This window comes from Cyclopterus lumpus, chromosome 12 (genome assembly GCF_009769545.1).
Source record: "Cyclopterus lumpus isolate fCycLum1 chromosome 12, fCycLum1.pri, whole genome shotgun sequence".
Lineage (NCBI taxonomy): Eukaryota > Metazoa > Chordata > Actinopteri > Perciformes > Cyclopteridae > Cyclopterus > Cyclopterus lumpus.
The window spans coordinates 11950078-11972805 of record NC_046977.1 but is presented as its reverse complement, the minus strand read 5'-3'; the positions used below and the strand labels follow the sequence as shown (position 1 = coordinate 11972805).

Here is a 22728-nt window from a genome sequence, read left to right as displayed (position 1 = left end):
ATATCTAAAATGCAGACACTGAGGACATCAAAAATAGAGTCGCCCATGCAGACACTCTGCGCCTGACAAGATATAGTGACATTTATCAAATTAACTTCTGTCAAGTGTCGCAGGAGGATTATGAGTGAAGCGCTGTGTTCAAGTTCATTTGACGGCATGGCTGTCCCCCCCAGTGATGCTGTAGCTGAGCCTTCACTTTAATTTCCAAAGCTTTCCACTTGCCAGCCCCCTCTCCTCTGTGTTAAATTGTCTCTAAATTGGATATTTAAGGGGACGTAGGAACTCTTTATTTTACTCTCCTTGCAGGAACTCTCACCTCACTTCCCTCACCCCTTTAGTTTGCAGTACTGCGTATATATGTATTTTTTACATTTTGAGGGGCAGTAATGAAAAGCGCAGCATTATTTGGGAAACAGGGGTGCATCTTATTTATCTCAAGTATCCAGACTTGGCCTCTTCAATAAGCTTAGCCTTCCCAAATCCAGCACACTGTATATGAATCAGATTTAGGATGGGGAGAGTGTGGGTGGGGGTGAGACCATTCCATCTCTGATTACATGCTCCTCTCTCATTAAATGGCATGAATAAGAGAGAGTGTTGTAGCGTAACATTAGGATCCTATGGGACTGGGTGGGGCTTTGAGGTAAGGGTGTGAATGCATTTGTAACTGTGTGTGTGTGAGAGAAAGAGCCAGAGGTGGGGTTATATCGGCAGTTTTAGGACGACAGGCCTCCTCCTATAAAGGCATCAGCAGCCGGGGCAGATTTATGACGGCCATGCTGAGTGAAAAGCGTGATGGGGGATGGAGAGGCAGCGTTCACTATCGAGGATATCTTATGCCTCCTTTGAGAGTCACTCCCTCTCTCTCTCTCTCCAATTTCATGGCTCTCAGTCTGTTACATTGTCTTTGTCTTCTTTCTTTTTAATGCTATTTTATTTGATTGTTTTCTATGTTATTATTGTAGTTTGTTTTCATCATCATTTCTGTCTTAATAGTGTATAATTTATTCCTCTTTTTTTTTAACTTTCACCCCTGTTTTATTTCTGAAACAAAAGGAGCGTTTTAGGCAATAATTGTTTTCTTCCGTCTGTCGGCCACATCTCTCTTTATCGCAACTCAGCTCAGACAAGCCTTTTAATTCCCTGTGTGTGTGAGACTGTGAGAATAAGTGAGGAGCAGCTCGTTTCATCGTTTTAAGCTATTGCACTTTAGCACTGTTACAGTATGATTCAATGCTGCATCCATTATGGCAGGGAGGAAAACTGAGACACTGAGAAGAGGTAGCATGAAGCTAAGAATTAATAGAGATAGAGAGTGTGTCGAGTGGCCTCTCAAAATGATGTATCATAAGGATAAGACAGGTGGTACAAAATATGTATTTATTATTACCATTATTATTAGATAAAACAGCTAGAGACTATTTTCACAGGTTTTAAATGATTGCTAATTACACACCAAAGTTTCAATTCCGACTCAAGAATGATGCCTTTTAAAAATTAATATGAAAATGGTTTCCTACAAATCTGTCGTTAAAAAAAGGTTGTTGATACACTTTTCTTTGTAAAACAAAAAGATTGGTACCGTTCTCATTTCTGTATGCTAAATATGCAGCAGCCCATTAGCTTAGCTTGGCATAAAGACTGGAAGCAGCCAAACCTGCTCTGTTTGGCCTTTCTGGTGCCCACTAAAAACACCTTTACATCTTGTAGGCTGTAAAAAAAACCTGTGTTAAATGGTTTGTTTAGAAGTTAGATTTGGGGATAACCAGGCTTACCGTTTTCCCCCCGCTTCCAGTCTTTATGCTAAGTGAATATGTTTATACATGATAGACATGAAAGTAGCATTGATCATCTCAAGAAGGCAAATATACATATTTTCCAAAATGAAAAAAAATATGATCAAGTCCAAATGTTAGTAAACGGGATTATCAATTTTATCCGATATTCAGTCAGGTTTTGATACTCTGATCCAGGTACATTTCGTCTGCACCAAAAACGTATTGAGGTTCGATACCAAGCACTAGTCTTCTCAGTCTACCTAGAGAGTTGCACACAAAACACACAACCAGATCGACAAACCATTCTTTTCAAAGTGTATCAAGCAACCCAAAAATGTGTGTCGCACGCAGAAGTTGAAATGGTTTGAAATGGTTTCACACGCCCACGTACAGAAGTTGAAGACAAGTCTTCTATTATATAGGAGGCCCTGTCAACGGGTCAGTATCACATGACATCCTGATACCCTGATACCTGTCCTGCTTGCGATATTGTTTTGGAAAGACCCATGTGTTGCCATGGTAGCAGAGCACCAGCTGTTCCCAGTTTGATTGTAGTTTTCCACCTGCAGCAGGAAAAAGACCTGTTCCTCTCCCACTGTTTCCATGTCAACATTTTACAGGAATGTGTGTGTCTTTTTGCAATTCTTTTCCTGATGAGGAATCGTTTTGGGGTACAAGGGGGGAGGGGAGTGGGGCACCTCAAAGGAGAAAGAGGAAGATGCAGATCTGTGAGCAGCATGAGGATAAAGAGGCCACAAATCAGCGGAAAAACACAAGTGATCTGTTCGCAAGAAGGATAGGGGGAAGAGACAGCGAAAGATAAATAGAGCAGTTAGACATGTGCAGAGATGCAGGGGCAAACAAACAAAGAGCGCAAGAGGGAGAGAAACTGACTGTGGGCAGCGTTAGGAGCAGCGTCTGGGCCAAGATGAGGTCAGACGTGAACAGACTGAAGCCTAGTGTTTGAAGACCACAGGCTGTAGTGACCCATTAACAGACTTGCAAAGCTCAGTCCCTCCCCCACTGGAAACCGCTGGTTTAAAGATACACAAGCAGGCAAGTAGACCAGTACGGGTCTAAACCGGTTTAATGTAGCGGTAATTCCTTTATGAATCGTTTAGTAATTAGTTTATAGGTAAAAAACCAACAACTTTGGATTGTCTGGATTTCCCAGGAGTTTAGTTAGATTCATGGCTGCGGTGTTTCATTTGGCATTTTGTATATTTTATCTCCAGATCATCATTATTATTCACGACTGTGGTTTTCGTTCTGTGACTGTGCCCCTCTTGTAACCAAGAGGTGGTTACAGTCTGAGGAATGTTATTTGGATGCTCAATATTTCTGGCCTCAGGGTTGTGCAGGCACCACAGGCACACACACATATGCACACACACAAGCTCACTGTGTTTCTAGTGACAGCATTTTTCCAAAACAAGGTGGCAGGAAGATTAAGTCGGCTCGAGATGTTGTGCTGCCAACATGAATACAGAGAGGTTCGGTTGGCAAACGAGAAAATAAAAACATGCCAGGATGCCACTTGGTGTTTTTCACATCTGTATTTTAAGACGAGCAGTGAATCAGACCGTAACAAGTGCATTGTCTTTTTGTTTGCATGCTGTCTTCTGAATACTGTTTCCTTAATGTAAGATCTGGTAACTCCGTGATGCTTAATGCATGAATCCAGATAGCTGCAGCCTGCTTTGTAAACACATCAAATCTTACCTAAAGTCATACCACAGTGCAATGTAGTCATCGCACAAGGTTAAATGGGATTCAGATGAGTTTTATGGAACACAACAATATAACATTCATAACTAACAGCATATGTGCATGGGGTTGCAATATGCAACAGCAGTGACACACACTGTGACTAAAAATGAATGAAGAATGTGTAACACACACACACACACACACTCACACTCACACACAGAGCCTCTATGTCGGTATTTGACTGGCAGGATGCCGTTGGTCGAAGCAGGCGCAGTGGGCAGCACCCGCCCACAGGCAGTAGCGAGTACACAGAGCGAGCGGTGGGTGGGCTGAAGGTCAGACGGGCCCCGAACACACCAGCATTGTTCTTTTTTTATCTTTTTCTCTCTTTTTTTTTTTCTTGACACTATGACCTGTGACTTTAAGACCATATGTCTGTGTATGTGCTGGCATAAGACAAATATTCATCAAACACAGTGAGATACTAAAAAGCATCAGTACTAACGAGATGTGAGCTGAACGTGTTCTACAGCTGCAGAATGCTTCTAAGTGATTTGAACTGCTTTGTTTTATTGTTTGACTAAAAAGTGCGGTTGGAGGTTATTAGTCAGCACAGAGGAGGCCAGCTCTCTGAGAAGTTCAGCTCTGTTGAATGTAGGAGTGGGAGGAGATGAGCAAAAGGTCTTCTGTGACATTCAGAGATGCTTGATGTCTTCCCCTCATCTGTTACACACCAGATTCCCCGAACCACTGACTGTACTCTCTCCCCTGGGAAGCTGAACAATTTAAACTCACAAAAAACGTGTTCAGTGGAAGCCACAGCTTGAACGCTTCGCGCACTGAGTGTGACGTTGTAAAACAAGGTATTTGCAGTCAAATTGTAGTTTGTTTGCATCCAGCTCACTGACATTTTGTTTCGAGTTCTTTCTCTCCCACCTCTCCTCGTAACATGCAGCACAGGGTAATGATACGCAGAGCCACTTTGTGCTGGCGGAGCTGTTCTCCCACAGAGAAAGTGATAGCGGCCACCGCAGAAGCAGGTCAGAGCGAGGTTGCTGGAAATTTCCCTGGGGATGCTCCACTCGGTGTTCAAATTATTTGAACCCTGACCCAGTTTGTAGTCGGTCTCTTCAAGCGCTTTCTCTCTGAGCTTTGTTTTTATATGAGTGCATGAACAAAGATGCAGGGGGAACTCATTTTGTGTGCCCCAGTTTCTAGAATCGCATTAATTAGTGTTGGAAAATTAACTCCTCACCTTCTGTGAGCATGAGGCCAATCAGCAAATGTAAGACATGCATCTACCTACCCAGTGTGCTTTGTGCAGGCAACTTTAAATGGGCCTTTGGTTAGATTGAGCCTAAAGTTGTGTTTCCTAAAATAAATTGTTCGCATCTCCAAAAGATTGCAGAAAGCTTGAATTGCATCAATTTGGTGATTTGCAAAAGATGTCTAGATGTCTGCGTCAAAGGTGGTTGAAAGAATGTTTAAGGTGCCAACCTTAAGGTTGTGTTTTCTCCCCCGTCTCAGATGGTCATTTCCCCGGGACGCCTCCCACGTACGGTTACGATGCAGACCGCGCAGAGGAGCAGCGGAGGCACCACGACATCCTGCCGTACATCGACGACTCGCCGTCATCTTCACCGCACCTCAGCTCCAAGAGCCGCAGCAGTCGGGACACCCTCTCCTCTGGATCGCTCGAGTCCTCCAAGTCGGTAAGTAGGCCGTGCTATCCCACCGGCTCCTACTGCTAGAGATTGCATCCGGACCATTTTCTCAACAGTTTTCTTTCGGAAATTGACTGAAAATGGAGCTACTTAATATTCCAGATCTTTCTTTTACTATTGTTACAAAGTATAATACCATGTGAATGTACAATCCTTATGTCGTTTGGCCCTTAATACAGCGCAGGAAGTGGGCTAATTTATTCTTAAAGCAATCCCGATCCTTAAAAAAATCTGGGAATATCAAATCTGGGAATATCAAATCTGCCGAGAGGATCTATAAAGGACAATATCGCCTGCCTCATAACGAAAGAAGCAGTCATCCAGGGAAGAATCTCATCCCCCTTAAGAGTCTTTCTTTCTCATCCAGGGTATTAGGCAGAATTACCTATAACCTCTATCACCCCATCACTGCCTTCATCCTCTTAACCCTCCCTCCTTTTACTCTTTCTTGTCGGCAAAGAGAAAACCAGTGATCTATGACGTCTGCTGCTATCGAAGGTTACCATGGAGAGGATACACACAAATGCTACACACACGCGCACACACACACACAACTGTAGTGTCAGCAACGATGAGAATGAACATGGATGCTACCGCCAGAATCTATTTAAGCTTTTACCCATTATTCCGTGCACCCAATAATTTCATGAGTAGCGGTGTATGAACATGCGAGAGCCGTATGTTTGATTAGGAGAGAGAGGCATTGTGGGAGAATGTATTAGGCTAACACTGCCTCTCTCCACTGTGCCCTTGGAGGAAGTAATCGCATCAATGTTCATGCAGCAGTATTACTCCGCCCCCTCAGTCTTTGCTCACTGTCTTAGCTGTCAAACTGATCTATAGCTTGAATCTGCCAATAAATGATGAGCCCCTTGACTGCATCCAACCTTTGACCTCTGAGATTGGAACTCTCGCAGATTTTAATTTATACACACGTCATGTCGTCTGCACAAGACCAATGGCTTCTTTTACAGAAATGCACACGTCAGAATGTTAAATTCCCATTGAAGATGATTTGCAGAGTGACCTCTCATGTAAGGGGCATAATACTGGAGGACACTGGACGCTGTGTGTGTTCATGGTTGACATCGGATGGCCAATCAAATACTAAACAGCCAAACAACAATTATCCCTCAACAGACGCAGACAGTCATGCTTTCAATAACTGCCGTGAAAACCAGTGTCCTTGATTTGCCCTTGGTCAGCTGCTCTCCAAACATCACCCCAGTCTGCATTTCTTATTGATGAGTCACAGCCCGGACAGGACAATCTCCGATTGGCTGATGGTTTAATGATGTCACTGTGATGAATCATCACCATCAGCAATACTGCTGATTTAATTTGCGCTGGAGAGGGAAACGAGTGGGTTCACTGATCAGAAGTCAGCTAAATATGCTGTAATGTTGTAATGGGTTTTTAACACTGGTATTTAATCATTTTTACTAGATATATGACAGTAGGAACATGAGAAGAAATGCAGGAGAGCGATAGTGTGAGATGGGGAACGACATGCAACAAAGGTACTTGGTTGGATTCACATCAAGGACATTGCACTTTATGGCCACCGGGGCACCCCTAGAATTCCTCGTAAGCCGTTTTCTCTCTTCCTGTAGATTCCTGATATATATATATGATTCCCTTCTATACCTAAATCCTCCACACATTTATACTGTATTATAATTATACTATAATGCTCCCTCATTCTATCTGACATCACACAAAGATGCCAAGACCTGAAGAGGAGGTAATTTCCTACTGGGCCAGCGCAAAACCTTTAGATGACTCAGTAGAATTGGAATCCTTTATTATGATCTGTCACATCTGTAATAAAAATGCACTCACTGCACAGATTGTCTCCTTACAATTAAAGGCATGGTGTGATGCTGCCTATCAAAAAGAAAAGACCTTGAGACACCAACTCTGTCAACATCTATCACAGCTGTGCAATTTAAATAACCAGTTAAAACCAGTCTTTCTCCTGCAGCACTGAATAACAAACCCATTACTTAGCAGACACGTGGAGATAGGAACCAATCACATAAGACCGCTCAGAAAGCGAGGAATGGCAGAACGGAACGCTAAAGAGATAAGAATATAAAAAATGAGAAGGAAGGTTTATATGAGCTGACATGGGAACGAGATGGAGAGAGATGGAGAGAGATGGAGAACAATGCGATCGTAGCCGCTGCTGCTCGGTTTATATCTGTGCCTCCTGAGCTACGTCTGCTCGCTCGGCAATTAAACAGTTTGTGTTTATTCCTGCGTCCGTCTCCCACGAACATCATCCACCATGCATAAACAAATCAGAAGCAAGTCAGAATTCCTAAATCATTTTAGGCAGAGCCACCTCTACGGGGGGGTTGTGTGAGCTGCAAGCGTCTCAGCGTGGGCTCAAATGTGAAGCATTAGCTTTCGCTGACTCTGTCGCACTTACTGGACGTGAAAACCTAGACACACCAACCCAAATACACCCCAAGCGGGAATGTGTCTCATTTTATAACCAAAAAAGGCAGGCAGACACCCCTTTTTAGTCTGAACCCAGAGATGGGCTCATTAGTTGCTACGGCGATGAATAAAAGATGATATGTCTGGAGAAGTGGGTACTTCCTAGGGGAGTCGTCTGGGGTCTGAAACGATGAATAAACACTTTGGTCTCGCCTCTGCTAGTTGAGTAACATGTGGCTGTAGATGTTGAAGTCTCCACTTTGGGATTGGCTTCAAACACTCTTGATGCTGCAAATGGACGCGGATGTTTCTCATGCTCTTTCACCATCGGGCACATCCTGTGAGGGTAAAGTCAGACAGCTCACGCCGATACCTGTAGCTCAGCAATGATTCATTCATTTTTCATTAACTCACCAATATTCGGGGAGCTCTGTCGCTTCCCCAAGCGCTCCCTTTTCAGTCATGTAATAGCAATAATACATCTTGATTACATCACTTATTACTTTTAAAGCCTTTTCTTTGCACTCTTAATACCAAAAGAGGGACGTTTTTGATCATCTTGGAGTCTATACGTAACGAGCAATCAGATCTTTTTCTGATGCTGTTATATACAGCTCAGATCCCCAGACATGTCTGTGTGATGCATAATACATATCTGTCAGAATCATTTCCTTTATGCTTCACCTGAGAAAGGGAGACAAAGAGAGAGAGCGAGAGAGAGAGAGAGAGTGTGCAGTAGAAGTAATAACTTTTGAAGACGAGATAAACCGTCAAATGAAGAGGAGGCCAATATGCTTCCATGTTAAATACTTTCCCATTCTACTTGAGGCCTGCACCTGATTTCTCCAAACTATATTAATGAGTAGAGTAGGGCTGGACTGATGAGACGATTTATAGATTAGTTCATAAACATTTTCCAATTGTGTTTTTGGACTGTTGGTTGGACAAAACCGGACTTATGAAGATGTCATCTTGGACAGATTCATTCATAATTTAAATAATCTGTTCCTAATGCAAAGCCTAAATAGCCATTGTGTTAATGACTGAGGTGTAAGCTGCGAGAGCAGCATCTTAAATTCTTGACACGCCTGTTGTCCTTTTTATAGCTCAGTTCAGGAGGATTAAAGGTTATTGATCCTAACTACGGCAGAACTGTAACCACATATAGTAACATTTCAATATCGGGTGCTATTTTTACTTAGCTAATGCAGTGGCCATGGAAACAGCGTTCAGGCCTATCTATCCCTTCATTTAAATAAATGCATGTACACCCACAGACATCCAAGCACTCACAGTATGTCCTCGTGCAGCTCACAGGAATAATACACATCATTATAGTATGCATATTTATTCATTATGAATTCTGCTGTGTAGATATATCATTGTAGATGTGGCTTACAGCTGACTTAATGTACATATTAGACATAAACAATGCAATGCAATTTTAATAATTAAGTCATTTTTGTGAGGATTTGTTGCTTTTCTCAATTTTGGACCTATGTCCATTGGAACAGTTATCGTGTTATTTATAAGCAACCTTGAAAATATATGACCTCATCCTTTAAAAGATTAATGAAGAAATTAAAAAATATATATATAAAAAGAAAATATCGCCTGAAAGACTGGATGTTTCCACGTCCCAACCTGGGCTCACTGTGTGTGTGTGTGTGTGTGTGTGTGTGTGTGTGTGTGCGCGTGTGTGTGTGTGTGTGTGTGTGTGCGCGTGTGTGTGTGTGCATGCTCCCGGCACTTGCACATTCTCTCAGACACATACTTATACGCCAACCTTGCTCCCATGGGAGACGATGCCTGTTTGTGTTATTTCAGAGTTCATGGTTAAACAAGACAGCCCGAGGAATCTCTCAGTCTCTCTGTTTTCTTTCATGTCCGTCGTCCTCAGTGAGCTTTGACTGGGCCGAGGGGAGTGGGGAGGATTTCTCCAAGGTGCGATTGTTGCCGTTTGATTTTCCAGACTGTGGCGCTCCAAAAGATTCCATGCTTAAGAACTAAGAGCCCGTCAATTTGAGATTCATGAATATAAGAAGTCCTTTTACCATCTGATGTAAGGAACAATATGATGCTTTGAATGTTCACTATGCCTCAGGCACAAAATAGTAAAACAAAAAAGTAAAGAAAAAAACTGATATAAAGAGTAAGTCAAAAATAGGCAGGAACAGGATTGGATTATTTGTTGTGCACAATATTTGTATTGCGGCATATTGTTTTAGCTTTACTATTATTTGTCTGTGTGTTTGTTACAGACTGAATGTGACCTGGAAAAAGGTTTGGAGATGAGAAAGTGGGTCCTGTCTGGGATCCTGGCCACTGAGGAAACATACCTCAGTCACCTGGAGGCCCTGCTGCTGGTGAGAACACACATACAGCCAGACTATACAGTAGAATGTAATTAAGTCCAAATTGAGTATTAAGTATGGAATATTTTCGTGAAAAACTCTTCACGTACTTCATTTAATTTAGTGCCAGTAGATGCATCTGCAAAATGTGAAAGGAACAAGAATAGAAATTACAACAATCTAAGTTTTGAAATAGCCAAACCGAATAAATAACAAATAAATTGCAACTAAGGAAGACATGAAACGTTTCATGTTAAAGTGTAATGAAAGTAGATAGAACATAGTGGAGGGTTTGTGCGGCTAAAGAGCTAGAGTGAATAATAATACTGTGTTTGCTGGATGTTTGCTAACGCTTAACTTCTTATTACTTTTATTACCTTTAAAAGTTAATTTGACAAGCTAGAACTGTTGCACAATTAGAAAAGAGTCAAAAAGACAACAAGCGATTGCAGTAATGTCTCTCTAAAGTCCTCACACTCAAACTGTTTTATCTCCTCTGTTTGTTCCTCTCAGCCGATGAAGCCCCTGAAGGCCGCAGCTACAACGTCGCAGCCGGTGCTCACTGTTCCCCAGATAGAAACCATCTTCTTCAAAGTGCCTGAGCTCTACGAGATCCACAGGGAGTTCTACGACGGACTTTTTCCTCGCGTTCAGCAGTGGAGCCACCACCAGAGAGTCGGAGACCTCTTCCAGAAACTGGTGAGAAAAAGAAGTGATTAGTCAAGGGGTCGGGTGCGTTTGGGGATGTAGTTTGTGTGTCTGTAGCCATGAGAGCGGATGTAACCGCCTGACCTTACTTTTAATCTAAGTGACAACATTGGGCTCCAACAACAGTTGACAGTATTAGAAAAGACATTCAGGGTACGACAGCGGCGCTTTCTGTCCTGTGGACGCAGACCCACTGGGCCAGAGTGACATAATTCACAGGAATGTTGTTGCTTGAATTGGGAGGCTTTCAGAAGCAGAATCTGACGGCATAATTCAATAATAAACCAATAACAGAAATGTACATTTGTTTTTTCTACTGATGCTCTTCTTTATCATTTTAAATTTAGACAAATTGAATCGGGATTGACCTTTTCTTCCTATTTCCTCCTAAACGGCTGCTCGCTTGCCCGTCTCTCTCCCCTCTAGTAGTTTCTGCCGAAGATGTCTGGGCCAAGTGTACACTGGGTCTATTTAATCATTTTCACAATGGGTCAATTAACTCACAATGAATCATTTGTTAATTCTCTCCAAAAAAAACTGCTCCTCTCTCCCACTAGAGTTTCCCTAATTTTCCCTGGGTCTCTCTCTCCCTCGCAGACTCACTCGAATGCTCGAACACGCACACATGCACACACACACACACACACACACACACAACACACACATACATACACGCACACACACAGCAGAGATGCAGGCGTGTTTCACAATGCCGCCTTTCTGCCTCAGGCAGCTGAGGCCATCACTGGGCTGTGTGCTTTGTGTCCAGAAGAAGCTGCTATAAATAGGAGCCCCTCTCTCTCTCTCTTTCTCTCTCTCACACACACTGTCTCGCACACACACACACACACACACACACGCGCTCTTGTGAATTTATCCCAGGAAGCTCCTCTTGGGACTTTGCAAAGAAATTAGGATTTCATTTTTATGTTTCACCATCAAAGACTCGTGTGCCAAAATCCTTTTTTTTATAAGTACTTAAAAAGCTTGTCTGTATATTTACCTCCTAAAAACTGCTTCACTGTCACATTAGTATTTCCGTCAAACAAGACTGCCCCACAAAGAAGTGCTGTCATGGTTGTAATGTAGGTAAACCGTAAATATTGTTAATAAAAGTCAGGAGGAGAAAGCGCTGAGTCTACAAAAGGGAAAGAATACTACATGACAGCCTTTTGGTTAGATGGTGAAGAGGGAGGGAAGAAGCGATTAGACGAGAGTAGAGGAGGTGATACAGCCGAGGAATGGGGCGAGGAAGGGTTGAGAGAGGATGAGAGTCGGGTAGGCAAGTAGATTTATGCTGCTCTGATCGAGCTGTCTCACCATTATTCTGAAGTCTGTGAGGGAAGCAGACGGGATTAGGAATCATGAAACATCTGAACAAGGAAGACGAGAGACGCAGAGAAAAGAGGAAGAGGCAAAGCGTCCCTGACAGGTTATGAGTGTCTGAAGAAGTGTCTGAAGGCTGAAAATAGGGCTAGATCACACTTCTGCTCTTCGCAGGCACACATGTCATGCGCAGTGGCAAAGTGAGGGTTTTACACCATGAAGGCAGACAAATAAACTGGCTTTGAATGTTGCTCTTTAGAGATGAAGGACCAAAAAAAGGCTGAGGCAAAATAAAGGATCATTCTGCTATAAATGCACAGAATCAGACACCCAACCTAAAGATTGCTCTATGCTCTGTTAAAGATGTTTTCGCATGAAGACGTTTCTCTAAGGTTTATTCAATGTGTCAGGGAATAGAGTGCTGAAGGCATGACATATTTTTGTCGGCCAACCAGGAAGTTAGCATTGCACTGGTTCCCTTGACATAAAGCCAGTGGGATTTTTCCATTGGATATTGGATTATTGCAGAAAATAGGCTCTTTGGCAAATAAACGTTTATGATACTCACACGTTTTGTTCAGTAAGGTCATCTTCATAAATTAACCACCACTTTTTATTATTTTTGAAGAGTGAAAGCATTCGGCAGAAGTAAAGATGAAAAACTACACGCCGATCACATGACTTGACATCGCCACCATTCATCTAAAGTTGGGCCAGTTTCCAACATCATGACGTTTGGTTGTCTCATTTGTTAGCCACCGCCTTTTGAGAGACAGGTAAAAACGTTAGAATTCACAAGTTAGATATTTTATGTCATGGAAAAATGTGTCAACCACAGACCTTATTTTAGGCATCGAACCCAAAAACATGAAGAGCAAAAATGCTCTCGTCAGGGTTTTAGGACTCGTTCCTACAGCAGGATCATTAAGATCATTAAGATTTGTCTGGGACAATTACTTCAACAGACAAGGGTCTTATGCTCTATATTTTCAAATCATTGTTGAATAAACAGAGCTTTACGCCTGTGTAAGAAAATATCTATTCTGTTAAAACTCCGTTACAAACCCAGTGGCTAAATCCAGCCTTCTCGTATAATGGCCGTAGTCTGTCATGAGGCTGTATTCTTAATGTTGTTTTCCGCTGTGGATTTACACACAGACTCTCACACGAAGCGATGCGGCTCTGTGGATGTGGCTGGCAGACATTCGGCTTCTCCTCTCGCTCCACAGTCAAACTGTCACGCTCTGAATGGCCTCCGCTGTGGTGCAGATTGTGTGGCCCAGGGCGGGACACGGGATTGCAGGATTGTGAAAATTGCTTTTCTCCTCGCCTTCCTCCACTTTTCTTCTCCCTACTGTCGAGTGTGGATATGTGTGCAAGCGTTGTAGCTCATTTGCTGCCTGAAATTTGTCAGTGAGTATTTTAAAAACTAAAATAAGAACGTTTATTGCTGTTATTATTAATGAAGGAAGTACTTATTTCAGTTGTGTGTTAAATTTTTTTATGGTTGGTCGTTGCTATTTTGTATACTTTTTAAAAAAAAGATCTCAGCATACACACTAACTGCTAGTGATAACATGCCATGTGTAAACAATGTGTCGAAAACCTGTGACTCCACATTCCTGACAGGATTGAATCTCACAATCCCCCCATGACTGCAAAGAGCAGGGCATGTTAGAAAGGTCAGGAATGGGCCTTAAAATAGGATGTAAGAGGAGTTTCAGACAATAAAAGTTATTGTACTAGTGCTTTATTTATAGACTATTTCTAGAAATTAGAAAGTTGTTCACACAAGGCCACAAATTAAAAAATCAACAATAAAAGCTCTGACTCGGCCAGAATTAGATTTAGATGTAAAGGTTCATACTTGTTTTTGTTTTTTTCCCATCATTCCCATCAGTAATGGGGCCGACAGTCAGACGGGGTGGTAAACTACTGGCTACACTAATAATCTGGCTACACTGTCGGCTTGTTTACAACATGTCAGATTATCTGACTGCTTGTTTCTTACCTTGTTGACTTTGGTCACCGCCGTGTTACCGTGGTCCAAGATGTCAGCGATGAGCACATCATAACACATAGAAATTATGGCCAGAACTTTGAAAGTAAGACCCGCGTTATAAACCTCAATTGACCTTTGAGCTTGGTCTCTGAAAAGGACAAAAGTAATTTACCCAAATTACTGACACTCCACACAGGCCTATATAGAGCTAAACGGTCTGAAATATAGCAATACAATGGGTCCTAATGAGCTTTAAAGGTAATAATTCATATTTAATACACTCATGTTCAGTACTCTCAGCTGAGATTTGGTGTGTGTGTGCGTGTGCTTGTGCGTGTGCGTGTGCGTGCGTGTGCGTGCGTGCGTGTGCGTGCGCACGTGTGTGTGTGGCTGGCTGGCTCTCAACATGACACACAAAACCCATCTCCACTGTAGTCTTTCCTCCTTTGGCTTTTGTTGAATTGATTGTCCTTTTGTTCGCCGCCGAGATGGATCGCAGCGCTTGCTGGAGTTTTATTCCGCCATCCAGCTTCCTAAATGTGTTTTCGTAGCCTCCGTTACACCAATCATTAATTACTCACCCATGCACAGTGCTGGTCTTGCTGGTTGCCGGGGCAACGGGCTCGGCTGCGAGGTGTCTTTCCTCTGTTGGTTGTTTTGTTTGATTGTCATATACAGTCTGACTGGACTAATTATCAGATGTGAAATCTTACAGATTACAATATAGCAGTTACAGAGAGGCTTAAGGTGGACTCTATAATGTACATTGAGGAACTTGAGGAAAGTGACTCACTGGTTCTTTCATAATTCTACTTGTTTCTTATAATGGAGGTTCAGACGGAGGTGTGCTGATCAGGCTACGTCATGCTGCTGCTCCATTCGTCAGGCGGTGCAATGTTGTGTTTCTCTACGGTGTTTCCTTCATTAGTGTGTTGCGTGTACGTGCCAAAAACACAAAGAATCTCTCCCAAGACACTGACAAACATTTCAATATGACTTCATATGTTCATTAAACACCTCTGTTTCCTTTTCTCTCTCTCCATCAGGCCAGTCAGCTTGGAGTCTACCGAGCGTTTGTGGACAACTACGAGCTGGCTGTGGAGACCGCGGAGAAGTGCTGCCAGGCGAACACACAGTTTGCTGAAATCTCCGAGGTAAGACGGACAGAGGAAAGAATGGATAACGACACCAAGCAGGGATAGAAATAGCTGGTTTTTTTTATTGAAAGCTATGCTGTAGATGTGGGAGAAAGAATCTGACAACTAGCAACGTGTTGCTGGTTTAGTTGCAGGAGTTCACTCTGTGATCTCTGTTATCGGGTCGTTTTACAATCGTACAAACCTCCTTCATACCAGCAAATTATCCAGTTGAGTTGTCTGGCATAGGAGGTCTCTAGTGCGGTTACTGCGGTTATTACTATTATGTTTACATAAAACACCTGGTCTTGTGTAGCTGTATATTAATTGATTTATTTTTAAACGTGTTGCAGCTGGACAGTTTGTGAGCGAAAGGCAGTGTCATCTGGTCACACAGAAAGGACAAAGATGATAACTGACTTGCAGCAGAGTGTTAAATGATGTGTTATTAGGGTAAGGAGCTGTTCTAAGAGCTGCTTAACAGTTTTGTTCCTGATGCAATGTACTTGCAAAACGCGCTGCCATTATTCACCCACGCAGCTTTTAGCACTTCCCTTCATTTCATTTTGCACGTTCTGCTGAATATTTCTATAGAAATGCAGCCAGAGGCAGTTTTCTCTGATTGTGTGTGTGTGTGTATGTATGTGTGTGTGTGTGTGTGTGTGTGTGTGTGTGTGTGTGTGTGTGTGTGTGTGTGTGTGTGTGTGTGTGACAGCGTAATACATTTGTATATGTATACAGTATTTACCCTAAACACAAGTTTCGAGGCCTCAGAAAAAAATATTTTATCCTAGACATACTTGATTTTATAACACTAGTTTTGGAGGCTGATGTTACATACCCTGGATCTACATTCCTAGCAATGTTATATTCAACCAATCTAATGAGGCTGGGAATTGTGAAAGTCATATTACAGCTGTCTATATCCATTTGGGATTGTTTTCTGTTTGCCCAGCAGCTACAGAAATGGGTTCAGTTGCAGCCGTTTCATCACTTTAAATGTTACTCATTGCAGGAGGCTTATTTATCCAAAGTACTTATATTAATACGAAGCAAATGTACACCTCGGGCTAAATATTTGAGCTTTTTTTTTGATAAATGTGTTCAAGTAGTACCATCAGTCTTTGTCTATGTTTTATGAGACCTACGAGTTAAAGTCGACGCTGGTGTCGACATGCAGGATGGGGGATTCATCATCGAGGGTTGTTCATGGCCTAAGTAATGATGCTTGACTCTGAGCAAGATGGTGGGGGGAAATGCTCGCTGAGGATGGTATAATTAATTTGGAAATGGATGACCTCAGTGCTTGAGCAAGGATAATAACCTCACTCTGGTTTCATATGGTCTAACTGTACGGAACTGTTTTTTAAAGGTCTTTTTAAAAGGGTTTTCCTCAACCTAAATCTTTGGTTTTCAAACAGAACCTGAAGGTGAGAAGCCCAAAGGACTCAAAGGACCAGACAGCCAAGAACTCTCTAGAAGGTCAGCCACATCATGAGTTTTTACTCAATTATATCTATTAAATGATGTCCACAAAGCATATTATAGAATTCAGACAATTAAACAATTCTGTCTGGTTTCTCTCCTTTCTCACGTCCAGCGTTGCTGTATAAACCAGTGGACCGAGTGACCCGCAGCACATTGGTACTTCATGTAAGTAAGAGTGAGCGCTGAAGCACATCTTAATGATGCACATCACGAATTGAGGATCTGAAATGTTTTAGTAATTGCTTTTATTGCTAAAAAATGAACCATAAATCAAATTAAGACTAGACATTACCATAACGTTGTCAGAATGTAAAATGTAATTGTAATTTCAGGTATTTCTTACAACACTACATTGTCACCATGTATATTACAGTTTCTCCATCAGTACTTAACCAAAGTTGTGTTTATTAAACGCAAACCTTGTTTGGACTATCTCGTGGTTTAAAGGAAAAGTATCTGACTCAAGTCTTGTTATTTTATGTTATTTTACCGTTTCCTGTTCGTATTCATGAGGGAAGAAAAAAAGTGGCTTACTTAATTTACCAATAGTAATGTGTACTGTGCACATGTACATGTACAAAATTAATATTTCTACATCTACCGCTGTACTCCAGGACTTGCTCAAACACACGCCCACCAGCCACCCGGACCACCCGCTTCTGCAGGACGCCTTGCGGATCTCCCAGAACTTCCTGTCCAGCATCAATGAGGAGACGACGCCCCGACGGCAGTCTATGACTGTCAAGAAGGGAGAGGTGAGATTTACCAAACATCCGAGGACTTGAGATGAGCCCCATTCTGCTGTCTAGTTTTACACCTGATTGGCATGCTCTTCTTCAAACAGCGAATAGGCAATATGATATGTTGCTTGACTCTACTGCGTACTTATTTACTGGACTAAAACAAAGTGGTTTTACTAGAAAATCGGACAGGAAAGTTAAGTAGCAGATAGAATTTTTTGTACTGTTGTTGTGATTTAACACAACCTTTATTGCATGTTTTGTTAAGGCTTAAAACATTTTTGTTATATTGCATCTCTGAAATCATGACTGAAATAGAGCAAATGATAATGCATCAATATCTGATTCATACAGGCTGTCCATTTAAATCCAATTGATTAACTGTTTTCACAAAAATAAGGGTCAAATAAGGTTGTATCATAATCATAATAGTAAAGATATAGACAATAGTCTTTTTATCATCAGTTCAACTCTTTCCAGCTCTGATGTTGAGCATGATGATGTCATAGCTCCGCCCTCTGAATAATCATGAAGTATTTGCCGAATGAGCGTACAGGAGCCGCCAATCTGCAGCCTAAAGCAGAACCCATGTCCTTATTTGGTCATACCAGGGTTGCCTCGTTGAGAGAGATGCTGTGTTTGCTGTGTCTCTCTTGTGGCTTCCCATCCCTCCAGCTCCCCTAACGCAAACATGCACACACACAACCTACCCCCCACTGTCTCTGTCACCCCCGGAGATGACTTGACGCACTTGAATGGACGCCTCTTGATTGATAGCTTGCGTGACACTGCCGTACATAATGCCTTGTAATGAGCCATCGGTCGGCTCTGACTGGCAGATTCCAAGTTAATTATTCATAAATGGAGGGTGGGAGCGAACAAGCAAAAAGGCTGAGACGGCTCCTCCCTCTGCTCACGGTGGGGTCATTACCCCACCCTCTCACCACACACACACACACACACACATTCCTGCTCTCTGTTCCATTTACTCGCTCTCTTTCTCCTGTTTGTCTTTTAACATGCACACACACACGGACACACACACTTCCCCTCCCATCCCCGCAGGCCCCAGTTCCATCCCAGTCCGTCCAGACCTCTACACCAGTCATCACATATTTATTATGGATACATGAAAGCATGGAAATCAATGGAGCTCATTATATTGTACTTAAGAGTATATAATATGCCTGAGGTGTTTCTCTACATTTCAGCAACTGAGCGGCAACATATAACTTGCTTCAAAAGATTGTTGTTACCTGAAAAAGTTGAGAAGAGGAGGTCTTGCATTAAATGAAGAGGATGTTATCGCTTCAGCACAAAATAAAACTTGAATCACTTCTAGTAGAGAAGATGTTAATGTAAAAACGATCAAATGATTTGATCTGCCAAGTCAGCGCACCCTCACCCTCTTAAACTGTTCTCTAACCTCTCCACGATGTCTGTGAACATCCGTACAGTGTTGACAACAGTTATTTTGTTGTGCCTTCAGATGTCCAAAGGGAAACTCAGGCCTTTGATGCCCTCATTATTTTTGTACTCATGTTTTGTCGACACACATTTGATGAGTGCAGGTGCTGTGTAGGCACAATTTCATTTATTTATCGGTTGCTGGCCTTATTATTGGTAGGGATACTGGGCTCACACCGAGGGGCTTGGCTGCACACAGTGCTGTGTACAGTAGGCGCTCAAACATTCACAAATGCCAAAGGGACATTGAGTCTCGAAACATTAGCATGGAGTTGACCTTACGTTCACAGAGTTAAATTAGCACTGATGGTTTAAGGGTGTGGGCAACATGACCAACATTTAGTTGCTGCAGTGCCGATTGGAAGCATCAAAAAAACATTCAAACAGGAAGGAGGTCAAAGCGCTCTTTAAAATAATCTGACCTGAAATTAAGAGGATTCAGGGAGCGGTGAAGTGTCACTCTTACCCTCCATGTGTACACAGTAGTGAGTAACCTGTGGTTTGTTGTGGCACCCGGAGGCCATCGCCCAGCCAGAAGAGGGGAGGGGACAAACAGAAGCTGCTTAATTAAAATGCAAATGATGGCGCTGCCTAAATCGGAATTCACCTCCTCACTCCTCTTTTTTGTCCTGTGGGAAAGATGTGTGTGTGTGTGTGTGTCTGTCTGTCTGTCTGTGTGTGTGTGTGTGTTTCGAGCAATACTGCCAACCACTTTCAAGTGTCTGTATGTCTGTCTTTCACTCTGTCATAACACAAACGGCTCCCCATATACACACATTGTTTTACACACACTGTACACAACGGAAGAACACACAAGCAGCAGAGAAACCCCTTCAAGCGTGTCTTCTAAGAATAAACATAGATCTTTCGTAAATCCATGCCATTACTGGTGCACACGCTTTCAGCAAGGCTCCTCCAAGAGATGGTCAATATTTAATCTGCGTTCTGTGCTGTCAGCTCTCACGTCGCTCTCCTTCCACATTGGTGCTGCTGATGTTACGGCCAGCTATTATGAGAAATAGAGATAGTCCAATTTCTCCTACTGGCTGTTTTAATATTATGAAAATGTCATCTGATGCGCTGAGACAGCTGGTTTGTTAACGATGCCTTCTCCCCCCCCCCTAGCAGTGCAAAACACAGTTTTTAATTCATCAGATTACTGATGTAGGCACTGCAATATGTCTGCGTTCGAAGATAAAACTATAAACCTTGATTAAACAAGAACAAAAAAAGTATCTGTGCTCATTCAGCGAGTGTGTCAAAGTCTTTATTCGGTGTTAAAATAACATAATTCATGTGAACAGGCTCTTATTGATCAACAAATTTATTTTCATAACCCATTCATTCTGATTTGATGGAGTCAAAACCTTGGCGAAGGGTTTTCAATGCCGTATTTGATTGTGCAGGTTAAACAGATGCTTTTTGTGTGGCAGTATTCTAATGCCCAGTCTTGCTTTATCCCTTCAGATGATTCCCATTTACTTCCACAGTTGGAAGCCTGCACAGCCCTAATCTAGCTGTTATCCCTCCCTTCATTGTGTGTCTTTATCGTGTGATGAGCGTGAGTCAGCGTTTGTAACTGTGTCAGTTAGGGTGCTTTGTGTATAGTAATCCTTCTAAATCGGTTGTACTTTCTTTTCGATAAACATAATTTGTGTTTTGTCTTCTCCGATTACCATTCAAAGAAAACATAATAATTTACAAACTTACATGTTAGAAGCAGGATAAACATATCTGCACTGGCCACCGTGGGATGAAAGGTATACCGTAAGTCTCTTTAACCTCTGGCCACCCCCGACATCATAGCTCAGTGTGGTATGATGCAATTGTGACCACGCTACTGCAGGGCTGCACAGGGTTTGGAAAGAGCATGTTGCCACCACTCATTGGATGGAAAAACAGGATCATTAGAAGCACAGTTGGGCAGTTACTCTTTGAAAGGTTAAAAAACAACGTTAGAAGCGAAGAATACAAACAAAAGAAAGAAGTAATTACACAAATATGAAAATAGGTAAGTATAAAACACAGAGTCTGACATGTGGCTGTAGTGCATGTCTTATTTATATTTATATATTACATATGCTAATCCCTATATATATATATATATATATATATATATATATATATATATATATATATATATATATTAAATGTAATTGGCAATGAACTAAATGCCCTTTAAACCTCAAATCCGCGATCATATTACAGCCCCCAGTTGGATCAGAGTGATGATGTGCTGTACACTGATGGTTAGTTGCTTTTCATATACACATATAGCTTCGCAGTATAGCATAAGCTCCAGCATGCCTCATTCCTAATGTCCTAATTGAGTAACATGCCAAAACTAAGCGGCACATTGTGCCCAATGTTTCATTCTAACTACTGTACTGTACTCAACCTAAATATAGACTGGCCTGTCAGCATGAAGAGTGATAGAAGTAATACAAGAGAGGGCCTTGTTATATATTTTAGTGAGAAAATATCCTCAGGAGATTACATTGAATGTAGAAACATTTCTTAGCTGTGCCATTCTTGTGGTATCAAAGTCCCAAAGCCCACAGATGGAGACTGAATGATAACTACCTACCAGAGACTGTTTTTAAAGAGACATTTCATCATATCTCTGTATTACAACACAAACTGGATCCGGAAATTAGATATTGTCAGATCACAGCATCACAGTTACTAATAGAGAAATATGCCAACTAGACAGAAGCTTAATCATCTATCACAGGCCGTCATCATTGCATACTTCATTATCTCGATGGTAATGAATAATATCATCCACCACTGGGAATTTGACTTATATCCTTACTTTGGGGATCAGGACATGATTGTAATCTGCTGCAGCATCTTCATGTGTGCTTGCAAGTGCACGTGCAGGAAGAAACGCCTTAACAATAGATCCCTGCAGTGGGGCTGTCACATGGTTTGGTATCAGTACAGTAAGAAACTGTGACATCGCCACTCTGACTCTCATTACTTTTTCCTGCTCTCTCCGTCTCTGCGTTCTTTTTGAGGCATTTACTTTCCATTTGATATACTCTCAGGCTCACTCTGTCTTTGTCACCGTCCCTTTACCCGCTCCATCATGCACAAGCGTTAACACCGTCTGACACGGCGTGATCCTTTGCCAGCAGATGTCCAGTCAGGGTTTGTGAGCACATAAACCTCTCCGACACACGCATCAGCTCCACTTCAGTGTGCTCTGCTCCTGTGTGGTCATGATGGAGGGGGAGTGGAGGAAGGGGACGGGAGAAGGGAGGGCACAAAGATGACGATAGGGATGTGATTGGCTCTGAACAAGTGTGATGCCAGGCCTTGCTTCCAGGCCGTTGATGTGAGGTTGGGTAGCTGGGGTGCTGCTGTGGCCCCTGGAACAACATGGAAGTGAATAGGAAGTGCTATGTAAAACATGCATTAAAAGTGGTAAGCAAATCTTGGTGGACAACTGTACTTTGGTTTGTAGCAGCAGTAGGTGGACTGTAAAACCCCTTATTTCTGCATATTGGTAAAGGTGTTGCCATTAACTGCCATTTCAAAGTGTTGTCCGCTAGCGGCGCCTACTTTTTAAATGGTTAATTTAATTCTTTGTTATCATGACAGTTTTTTTCAAACTAAATCCATTTGAAATTAAAACAAAACATCAGCTCAGATAGAAGTCCAAGTCATCGCGGGTGAAATCCATTTGAGACTTGCAGACTATAATCAGAATTGAGCAGGTACTTTTGCAAATGACTTTTGAAAATGAGATTTGTGCAATCCAAAGAGCAAAAGCAAATGCAAAGGCAAAAATGTGCTACATTGTGTATTTACAAGGTCACTTCCCCACTACCTGCTTTGTTTGCAT

At 42.2% G+C, this 22728-nt stretch overlaps 1 protein-coding gene across 2 annotated transcripts in view; it reads left to right on the top strand.

Annotated features, from left to right (window-relative positions):
• LOC117740532 (breakpoint cluster region protein-like) overlaps positions 1–22728 on the top strand; it is a 72335-nt gene that overhangs the window by 35630 nt on the left and 13977 nt on the right. For both annotated transcript variants that reach the window (XM_034546997.1, XM_034546996.1), the window contains exons 3-9: positions 5016–5200; positions 9919–10023; positions 10525–10710; positions 15094–15201; positions 16605–16665; positions 16784–16836; positions 17286–17426. In XM_034546997.1, coding sequence (XP_034402888.1) covers positions 5016–5200; positions 9919–10023; positions 10525–10710; positions 15094–15201; positions 16605–16665; positions 16784–16836; positions 17286–17426 — 839 coding nt within the window. The remainder of the gene's footprint in view (positions 1–5015; positions 5201–9918; positions 10024–10524; positions 10711–15093; positions 15202–16604; positions 16666–16783; positions 16837–17285; positions 17427–22728) is intronic.